Below are 11,354 nucleotides of genomic sequence, written 5' to 3'. Positions count from 1 at the left end.
TGGAACTATTTTTAATTAATTTTCAAAGTTTGTAAAAATATGAAGTGGACAAAGTGATACACGAGAATTAATTTCAGGGGGTAATGTGATACAAAATAAACCTGAGAATGTGAAGTGAGAATTAAAGTTACTTTTAGGGGGTGAAATAGTAAATATGCCTTTGTCGTTAAATGAATCCTTCTTTAAAAGGACATTCTAGGGTATTTTGGTGAGGGGTTCAGCTTTCTATTGCGCGATTAGAGACCTGTCATCTCTTATTTGTCGTTCCTTGGTATAATTAAATTTTTTTGTTTGGAACCTTGGATGTACAAAAATTTATTAGGAAATGTTATGACCAAGGAATAAAATTTCGAGTTTTGAGAAAATTTTGATGGAAATTTCGACGGAAATTTTAAAGATTTTTAAATTTCGACAGAAATTAGATGGAAATGACAAAAGTTGCTATCAAAAAACCGAAATTTTAAATGAAACTTTACCATATGTTTATTTAACATATTATCTACTAAATTGATAAAAAATATTGAAGAAATCAAATTATATAGTAGGTTTCATGTGATGTAAGGTAAATATAATGCGCGCTAGAACAAATACTGTTAAATAAAATTAGTATGATGAATAAACAAAATTAGTATATTCTTTATACTGTATAATTTAATTATACACTAAAATCTAAACTCTAATACTCTATATATTCTATATACCCTAATACTCTTTATACTCTATAATCTATACATTAAACTCTATATACTCTATATTCTTTAGGATATTATGTTTTAAGCCCTTTAGGATACTTTTAATTATTTTTTTATATAGAAATGTATTAAAGTTTAAGGTTTAAAATAACTAAAAGAAATCTCAAACCTTTTGTTTTTTTCTTTCCAATTGCCCAAAGGCCCCAAACCCCCTCTCATTTTTTTTTTTTCTTTCCTTACTTTTTTTCCCCGTGCCTCTCTCTTCAGTCTTTTTTTTTTTTTTTTTTTAATCTATCCTTCCTTTTTTCTCGTGTCTCTTACCTAGCCAAGCTTTGTCTTCATTAAGTGTAACAACCCAAATTTTGGCTTATGGTAATTTTGTTACTTCAATTTTTCAAATTTTTTTTAAGGTTTGTTTAAAGGAATTAGAAATTTCTTTAAATTTATTTTAACTAACTTAGACCTTTGGTTGTGGTTCTAGAGCTTAGTTGTGTGGAAATGAATTTTAGAAAATGAAAATTCAAGAATTTGGTGATTATTATTTTTTTCAGAATTAAATTATAAGAGTAGGATTTTTCATAATTTTTTTGAAAGCAATTTGACTATTTTGAGGTTATAGGAAATTAGTACTCATCAATACGAGTCCGTAGAATTTTTCGGTGAATTATTTAGAGTCTCGAGTTATTTTTGGTGAATTTCTGAAGTTGGAGAAAATATGAAAATTTCGATAATTTCGATAAATTTTGGTAAATTTCGGCAAAATCTTCCCGAAAATTATTAAACATGTGTTTTGATTTCAACACCCTAAAAAAATGAAATTTTTGGCGAAATTTCGCCGAAAATTTTGAAATTTAATTCCTTGGTTATGACATAGTATAGAATGAAAAATAAGTTTTTTTTAAGGTCTACTATTAAAAACTTGGTCCCAACCTGGTCCAATCACTTGAAAAAAATGTTGAGAACGGAGCCAGTGCACCCTACCTTTTTCTTTCCGTGTTCTATAAGATTGTCATTGTCTAACAATTATTTTATGGTCATTGTTGGATAGTGGCTATTCTCAATATGCGACGAACAACTAAAAAAAGGCATATGCATGACACCCTTTTGTCTTTAACTTTCATAAACATGTCAATAAATCATAAACCTACATAAAATACAAATATTTAAGTTTAAGGAGTCCAAAATCTTAATTTCAACATTAACAAATCATTGCCACAGTTCAGCAGTAATTATCGGCACAATACCAGATTGCGTAATCAACAAACTCCGGCCTCCATACTTCAAGATCGGGGGTCGACAAACTCCGATATGGAGGTTGACGGCCTCCTTCAAGGCTCCAGCAATGGGTTATAGTGGAGAGAGAGAGAGAGAGAGAGAGAGAGAGAGAGAGAGAGAGAGAGAGAGAGAGAGAGAGAGAGAGAGAGAGAGAGAGAGAGAACCACTTGTTTTTTAAAAAGGTATGTTTATAACTAATTAGGTAGACCTTTTAATCATTTGAGTAAAGTAGGTGGGTTAATTTATAATTAAGAGTCCAAAAATGAACTCTAAAATCATTTATTGTAATCTAATTGAACTTTTTTAACCCTTCCCTTTCAAAACTAACAATTACACATAAGTTCAATATAGACACTTAACTATATAGACTATTTTAATCGGGTCCATAAACAAAAGAATATTTTAAATATATACCTGAACTAAGATCTAATTTGAAAAATGACTATCTGTCAGTTAAGTGCTTATGTGGCTTTACTGACTAGAATTTTTTAATGACGTGGATGCTAAATTTTTTCTATGTGTACAAAAAAAATAATTAAAAATTACAAAAACATGTAAAAAATTTCCACATGACTATCTCTCTCCCCGACTCCCTCACTCTCTCTGCAACTCTCTCCTCTGCAGCCCGCGCTGGTGCTCATCGTTGTTGACCCAATTTCTTGGCAACATTTACACATGTTTTTGAAATCTAAATTTGGAATCCCTAGCATTATTGTTATAGTAATAAAACTCTCAAATATATCAAGGCATTCTCAAACTATTCCTATCATTTAATAAACATAAAAAATCACATATATATAGACATTATTCAAAGAAGAATTATGTATGAGTGTATGACAATTAAACATACCTTCCGGACCTTCCCACAAAAGGACAATACAGGCTAGCAAAAGACAAATGCGTAATACAAGATGCAACACCAAGGACATAAAATATTACGTGGCATACACCAAAATCTTTTAATTAAGAGAAAATTTCACGTTTGATCCACTAATTATTCCATAATTTTCGTGTTAGTCCACAAATTTTTTTTAAGTGTCAAATTAGTCCACGAATTAACAGACTTTTATCAACTTAGTCCATTCCGTCAAAATACCATAAACGGCCGTTAAAGTAAGTCACGTGGCCCGCACGTGGAGGGGTTAAAGCATCCTTTCAAATCCTAAACTGATTCCTCCCAACCCAGCACAGTGAACACCATCCTTCTCCCACCAAATTCTTCCATCCCCGCCAATTTGTATATCATTTCCTTCCAAAACTTTAATTTTTTTGGGTTATATAACCCATCAGATCATAAGATCATTGTTGGGTTATATGTGAGCCTTGTATTTGTAAAATCATTTGATGCCTTACCTTGCTCCTAAGACCTGCAATCAAGATGTCCTCCTCCACATCATCCACACAAAGCAATTATGGTGGAAGGTATTGTGACTGTGGGAGGCGCCCGGGTAAGTACCACAGTCACAATACCTTCCACCATAATTGCTTTTATTATTCCCTCCAGCTGGTACTTACCCTAATTAACAAATTAAGAAATGAAAAATATAAATTAAGAGCTGTTCATTTTAGCTAACATGGCAAATTCACCTCAACTGCAGATAAAAGTGGTATCCAAATATTGTCTTATTCATATGTAAGTCTACTCATATTACATATGAATTAATTATATCATATGATAGTGTTATAATTATTCATAATAATTTTTCATATATAACATTTATTCACGTAATATTTTATTCCGAATATTGTAATTGCGTTGTCATATTCCAACTATTATAGTGCCACTTGTGAATATTAAATTTATAATAGTTTGTAGAGCAAATTACAATTTAGTACCTCAACTTTACATGTTGTTTCAGCTTAGTACCCCCAACTTTGAAAACTTGCAAAAAAGTATTTTAACTTTCATTTTGTGTCAAAATAGTACCTTCGTTAGTTTTTTTGTCAAATAACCGTTATCTACTGACGTGGCAGGGATATTTTCGTCTTTTTCTCCAAATTTAAAAAACAATAATATTTTTTAAAATTTTTTTAAAAAATAATTAAATAAAAAAATTTCATAAAAAAAGAAAAAACCTTTCCCCAACCATGCCCCACGCCCATCCCTCTTCCCTTCCCCGCCCCCCCACCCAGCCCCTCCCCTCCCCTCCCCCACCCCTCGTCCCTTACCCCCCACTCCCCCCTCCCTCCTCCTCCCCGCCCCCACCCAGCCAGCCCCTGGCCATCCTCCCCCTCTCCTTGCCCGACCCACCCTCTCCCCCACCCTATTCTCGTCGCACCCCCTCCCACAACCTCAACCCCGTCGCACCCCCTCCCCACCAGCCCCGGCGCCGTTGCAGCCCCAGCCCTGTCGTACCCCCGAGCCCCAGCCCACGTCAGCAGATAATGGTTTATTTGACAGAAAAACTAACAGAGATACTATTTTGACACAAAATAAAAATTGAGATACTTTTTTGCAAGTTTTCAAAGTTAGAATACTAAGTTAAAACAACATGTAAAGTTGAGATACTAAATTATAATTTGCTCTAATTTGTAATTGCACTCTCATATTGAACATATGTATCAATTTAAATGCATGCAGTTGTCAATTTTTTCATATTTAACATACACCATCTTATGGCCAAAACAAATTTTTTTGAATATTTATTTTTTGTCCACATGGCATACTGTTCCTCCAATTTAAGGGACCCACTGCCATGCAAACAATAAATGAAAAATTTGGAGAAAGATTAACGGTTGATTGACATTGAAAGACGAAGCAAGCATCAATTACCACATGGTAAGATATTGATTTATTATCATGTATCAAAGTGAAAATACCACTATAGTGGTGATAAAACATAAAACATAAACCATAAAATAAAATAATTTCATTAATGCATTAGTCTTGTTTAATATTGGAATTTCCCCTTTCTAAAAAAAAAAACCAAAAAGGAGAAGGTTCCTTTTATTTTTCTTTATCCGAGTGCAGATAATAAAAGTTATAAAGAACCAGCAACCATAATAATCAATAATTAAGAAAAAAAAAAAAAAAGAAGAAGAGAGAAAGGGACCAATTAGGGTTCATTGGTCCAAGATAATACAGGAGCTACAAAACTGGGATGTTACACGTTACACTCAACCAACTCTTTCAGAACTGTTGTATCATGTCTAGTGTGGTTTTGGAACATAGCCATCGACAGCAAAGTTTCGGGTGGCAGCAGGTATAGCTAAACGAACTCCATCAAGTTCAGGGCTTGCAATCACTTGACAACCCAAACGAGACCTACAAGATCACAAACATCAATTTCAATATGAACCAAATGCAAAAACAAAAAACAAAAAAACCGAAAGAAAAAAAAAACAATCTAGGTGAAAATTCGTGAACCTACGTTTCTGTAAGTCCAAAAGCCAAATCCAACATATCATTTTCCTCATCAGTTGGATCTTCTAATTTGTTGTAATAGTCCACGTCCTACAGTATGATTCCACACTAAGCTCCTCAATACTTCAGTTCAATGAAAACCAAATATAAGTTTAAAAGCATATTTCTTTGAAACATATACAACCTACCATCACAATCACATGACATGTTGAACAAGCAAGTGAACCTTCACATGCTCCTGATATGAGATAAGAAAGAGAGCATCAGATTTTGTAAAGAGTAATGCTAGGGGTACCACATTTTTTGTACCACCTCTCTAATAGAGATGGTGCCCACCTATACAAGTGAGTCCCACCACCTCTATTAGAGAGGTGGTACACATGTGGAAAAGAGAAAGGAGGGGGAGGGGGGGTGGTTCCGGATCAAGGGGCTTGCAATAAGTATTCGACAATCTGATTGAACAAACGGCTATCAGTACTATCAGTAAAGATGCATGAAAATTATGAAACCTCAAACAAATGATTCCAGTAAAACAGTTATCCAGGGGACAACAGTAATTGATGAAACAGATTTAGGTTTAAGGTGAAAACGACTATATTAAATAAGCACCAGAACCTTGCCTTCAAGCTCTATATCATTTTCATGGGCAGCTTCTAGCATAGACATTCCAATTGGAACCTTAATATGTTTCTCCTCTCCATCCTTATCAACAAATGTCACAGATATCCTGCAAATAATTCATCTGTATGTGAACAAACAACAAAATAATCTTACTGCATATGTCAGCTCAAAGGAAAATTAGGGCATGATGTGATCCTAAATAGACAAATGGAAAAATGTTGCTATAAGATACACCAAAATGCAACAAATTTTTACAAATAAATGCATAAATATATGTTAAAATGTATGTATATACATTTGACCACACTCTCCTACTATTATCATGTTCCTCTGAACTCATCCCCTAACAATTTTACTGGTTACAATTTTCAATGCATAGCCATAAACCATGTAAAGCCAAAATAACTTACTTTTCTTTCTTCTCAATCTCTTCATTTGAAGAATTGCTTGCAGTATCAGTAGAAAGGTGATGATGCTTCTGAAAGATGGCTCCCTGGAATAACTTAGTTTCAGACTGCTGATCATACTGTTCAGAAAAAAATAATCACAAATATAATCTAAATGAGAACAAAAACATGAATACAAGCTCATTCTAAATAAAATACATAATTTAAAGCTACTCAGCACTTCACGTTAATCATCTTCAACCCATGTACACTGAGCATAATTTTGACAACATATCACATTCAAATATTGTTTTCAGTTCCCAATTTATTCATAAAATATAAAGCACTCCAAACAATTGGAATAACACATGTTTCTTCATTTAGGTTAAAAAAATGGTTTTGGCAATCAAATATCCCGTTCTTGAATCTCTCCAAAACCATTCCCAAACTGCTTGCCAAATTTATAGTTATTTAACTCACTTTGTTTGTATGCCGTTGTTCTTAAATGCTGACATAAATTTGAAAATGGAAGGAAACATGGGTATTTCACTCCTTTGATACGAAAAATCCAGGTAGACAAATTTTCCTCACTTGAAGTAGGACAATTACGACCCTTTATAAATAAAACCTAACGTGGAATGAATACGGTCCACTTACCAGGATAAAGCCTATACCTCCTACACTTCCAAGGCACTGTTTACTAGGTCTGCAAGAATATTCCTCCATTCTATACCATATAACAAAGAATCCTGTGCACTATATGACATTACTGTACAAAAATCGCTCAACTGTAAGAGCACAAGTAATGGTTTCTAATATAGCTCCACCAAGAAGTGTAAGAAGAAATCATATATGGTTAGCAGCTCCCCTTTCCTGCCCTATAATTCTCAAGGGAATAAATCTTATTAATCCTACCAGTTAATCCCATAGCCACCCATTATTTGTAGACAAAAGAAGATCCAGATAAACTCAATTGGTGCCATTTAATTATAAGATTTTTGTAATTCCTTTGTTTCTTCAACCCTTCATGTTGTACTGAATTAAGCATCCAAGATGATTTACAACAAACAAACGGCAACACCGATAGCTATTCAAGTGAAGTGAGCAGTCAGATGATATCAATTTATATCAGAAGAGGTAACTGACCAGAGGTTGCAAGTATTGGCTGTAAGAGCTACTCATATATCCTGCTCTAGTTGTGGATGTGGATTTGCCTGCAGATTGCAAAAGCAGCATGCAATTGGGACCCATATGACAATGTACAGAGAGTAACATCGAATTGAGTAAAATTTACAAAAAAACTTTTGGATTTAACAAGGTGAGCTTCACACAGAGTCACAGACATTAGCTAAATAAACCATCTTATTTTTCAGTGCATACCTCTGGAGAGCTGTTTCAGCATCAAAACTCCGATTCTTGATACTTGAGAAGAAAACATAATCGTCACACCTCTTACTAAACCCTAACTCTAACAAAAAAAAATTGAAAATCTTTAATCTGGAATGTGGAATGTGGAAACAAAAAAAAACAAAAAGAGAAATTATAATTCCTTTCTGTTTGTAAAATAATAAAAATAAAGAAACTTTATTCTACAATTATCTCCAAACTTATAGGTATTGAAGTTTAGGAAAACTGCACTTGCTATTTGCAAATCCATATTTCACCAGGCATTAGAAGTCCATAACGCGGAGGAAATTAATCAAAAGAGAATAAATAAACAAATAAAAAGCAAAGGGACAAACCTTCTTTTTGTGTTTGTTAGAACTCAAGGAAAGGCCCGACTCACCTGAGAACTTGAAAAAATGAATGAAACTCATCAAGATATTGGGAAGGTGAATTTTTTAGTGCCAAGGTAATGAGAAAAGGGCATTTACTTATTCCTGTAAATGAAGCATGCCAAACCCCAGTGTTCAAAATATCGGGCGACAATCCGAAATGTGGCTTTTTCGATAGGGAGGGTGAAGCAAAATCTTCACCCGTATCCCCCGATATTTCGAAGATATCGTCGAAAATATCGGAAATCCCCGATATTATACCGACATTCACCGAAATTCAGAGGAAAAAATTAAAAAAAAAAGGGAAGAATGAGAAATCAAGCCAAATTAGCCCTAATTTTCTATACCCATCTACTAATTAAGAAACCTGATCAATGAATTAACATTAGAATATCAAAACCCAAAATAAAACTCTCAATAAATTGCACCAATTTATGAGAGTTTCAGCACCCAAAGTTTGAGCAGGAACCTTCATTCAGCAGCTGTGAGCTTTGTGCTCTCTCTGTCTTGCTCTGTCTGTCTCTCCTCCTCTTCCGCTGTCTCGCTCTCTCTGTCTCACTCTCGCTCAAGCACAGAACGCTGGTTTTGTTCTCTGTTTGTTTGAATGGGCAAAACGTACAAGTTATACAGGGTGTTAGTGTTAGGCAAGGAGTAAAATTTCGGTTTCGAAAAAATTTTCAATAGAAATTTCGACGGAAATTTTTGTGAAAATTTCGATTTCGACAAAATTAAATAAAAATGACGAAAATTGCTATCAAAATATGGAAATTTTGAATGAAACTTGACAATATGCTTATTTAACATATTATCTACTATATTGATAAAAAATATTGAAGAAACTAAATTATATAGTAAGTTTTATGTAATATAAGATGAATATAATGTGCGCTGGTGGTAAATACTATTAAAAAAATGAGTCACTAATTAATAATTATATAAATAACACCTCAAATTTATTTATATTACAATTTTAAATCATGAATTAAATAAGTATTCAATACCACATAGAGTTTCTAGCAGGTTCAAAATTTTCGCTGTCTTCAGTATCATCATGTCCAGAGTAGGTGAATTGCGAAAAATAATCACCCCAAAATACATCTCCAACATAACTTTGCATATAATTCCCAACATGCCAACCGTATGGATCAGAAGGTGGTATTTGTGGTGGGATTTGCCCATAGCCATACTCATTTGAAGAGCTACTGCCAGACTCACCTAAGTAAAAAGGATATGGTGGGTAGACTATTGGAGGGTTTTGCCCATAATTGTAATTATCATCTGCTACCCCCATAGAACCAAAAGTGGTGGATAACGAATCCTCTTCTTCTAGTATCATACCAACATTACCTCTTTTCCTGCGATTGTAATCCTTTCCAATGACACCAATTCCCCGTCCTGTATGCCTACTCCCATGATCCTCATCTTGTGTTGCATGAGTGTAGTTTTCTTCGCCAGTAAATCGAATGATATCGTATTGATCATCTCCAGTGTTATCTTCATTTCTACCACCACCACCACCCTCACCACCACCTCTACTTCCACTGTTGGTAGGTGTGTCTGATCATGTGTCATAATTGTGCCTGATCGAGAAGGATTAGTGGGAACATTTTCGTTGCGATTTATTGGACCTCGCATAAGTTTCTCAAAACTCTCAGTAGGGCCCACCTCCTCATTAAGAACTCTTTCCACATTGATACCTTCTTGGCGTGCTTGAGCTGCAACATCAGGATCTGGATTGCCTGCGTCATCATCTAGATGGATGGGCCTGATCCACTGATAAAGCTGGTTTTCCTCTGCATCATCATCCCCCATACAATTTTCAAACATATCCAGCGGATCATAGTTGTCGACGCGATCTTCCTCAGCTTGTTTGTCTCGAATTGCAAGCTTCATATTATAGTAACAATAGACTATCTTTTCTAACCTACTATATGAAAGCCTGTTTCTTTGCTTGGTGTGTATGAGAACGAAAGTGCTCCAGTTTCTTTCACAAGCGGATGATGACGCCGTTTGTGAAAGAACTTTGATGGCTAATTTTCTTACAGTAGGCGCATCAGTCTCATACATGATCCACCATTCACCTGAATTGTACAAAATTATGAGTGTAAGTTCAACTATTCAATTGATCCAACTAATAAAAGTACGGTGTATACTTACTAGGAGACATTTTTTATCTAGCGGCAATTGCAGCTCGCTCTCCGAACATTCTTTTCGCATCTTTGAAATAAGTTAGCTAGATGCAAATCATACAATATCCATCAAAATATAAAACTTAAGACAATTAAATTTTTTAAAGTGTTATGGCAAGTTATTTTCACAAAGTAAACTAAAGTGTTATGGCAAGTTATTTTCACCTCATTTCCAAATTGGGCAACTTCTGTTGAATAAGGATCCAATGTTTTATATACATTGTGCACAGCCCGAATAAGTTCACCATCATTTGCCACGCCTTCTTTATATTGGTAGCGAGGATTTAAATAGTGAGCTGCATCAAGTAAATATTGAAATACATATTTAGTAACAATAATTTAAAGTTAGATAACTTAGATCAATGAAAAAACATGCGGAATTAAATTTAAATTAAACATATTTAGGTTACCTGCTGCATGCAAATCGTGTTGTAATGTTTTAAACCATCGATCATCGATGATTTTTACCACCCACCGTGCACCGTGTTTAAGTAATAATTCTTCCTTTACACGACGCATCAACTCATAAACGGATCCCATAGTAGGATACACCTCTGTATCGACAACACGTAAAACTAGGTATAGAGGTTCTAACAAACCGCAAATCTTAAGCACCTGTTGCCAAAATGAGTGATCAAGTACTATGGATTCCACCTGTTGTCCTGCTTCTCCTCGTCGGAAGTTGCTATTGCCCCAATCATTACAAGTGAACAATTGCTTCAACCCAATCATCTTTCGATACAAACTATCCAATGCAAAATAGTGGGTAGCAAATCGGGTGGGACCAGGACGAATAATATCTCCACCACAAATCTCACGCATCTTTGCCAACAACCAGTTATGGTTGTAAATAAAATTTGTGATCTTTTGAGCCTTTTTTATCACCTTAGCAACCGACTGGTTCTTCCCAATCTCTTCGAACATGAGATCAATGCAATGTGCCGTACACGACGTCCAGTACACATTATATTTTTTCATTAACTTCTTCCCTGCGGCGACATATGCGGAACCATTGTCAGTGACAACTTGAACAACATTGTCTGGTCCAACCT

At 34.6% G+C, this 11,354-nt stretch overlaps 1 protein-coding gene across 4 annotated transcripts; it reads right to left on the bottom strand.

The window, feature by feature from the left end:
- Positions 1-4,817: 4,817 nt before the first annotated feature.
- On the bottom strand, positions 4,818-8,719 carry LOC147279905 (uncharacterized). Of its 4 annotated transcripts, none has more exons than XM_086251041.1 (9): positions 8,583-8,719; positions 8,081-8,131; positions 7,719-7,800; positions 7,485-7,552; positions 6,363-6,478; positions 5,952-6,058; positions 5,520-5,569; positions 5,339-5,421; positions 4,818-5,232 (listed from the first exon to the last, which is right to left on the bottom strand). In XM_086251041.1, exons 1-9 carry the CDS (start codon positions 8,586-8,588, stop codon positions 5,118-5,120), a joined length of 678 nt encoding a protein of 225 aa, XP_086107167.1. In that variant the 5' UTR covers positions 8,589-8,719; the 3' UTR covers positions 4,818-5,117. The 4 variants fall into 4 exon arrangements, with proteins under 4 accessions (XP_086107167.1, XP_086107168.1, XP_086107170.1 ...); XM_086251042.1 differs by having other exon boundaries at positions 7,719-7,806; positions 8,081-8,124; positions 8,583-8,703; XM_086251044.1 differs by having other exon boundaries at positions 8,081-8,124; positions 8,583-8,697.
- Positions 8,720-11,354: the final 2,635 nt, after the last annotated feature.

The sequence above is a fragment of the Dryas octopetala genome, chromosome 7 (genome assembly GCF_963921425.1).
Source record: "Dryas octopetala chromosome 7, drDryOcto1.1, whole genome shotgun sequence".
NCBI classification, from domain to species: domain Eukaryota; kingdom Viridiplantae; phylum Streptophyta; class Magnoliopsida; order Rosales; family Rosaceae; genus Dryas; species Dryas octopetala.
Note: the sequence above shows the minus strand (reverse complement) of the source record. Positions and strands in the feature narration are given on the sequence as shown.

Bases quoted from the DNA above. Each gene is read 5' to 3' on its own strand.
- LOC147279905 (XM_086251041.1), bottom strand. The intron at 7,801-8,080 runs GTTTGTCCCTTT...TGTTAGAGTTAG, and splicing joins CTAACAAACACAAAAAGAAG to GGTTTAGTAAGAGGTGTGAC. The intron at 6,059-6,362 runs GTAAGTTATTTT...AATTATTTGCAG, and splicing joins GAGATTGAGAAGAAAGAAAA to GATATCTGTGACATTTGTTG.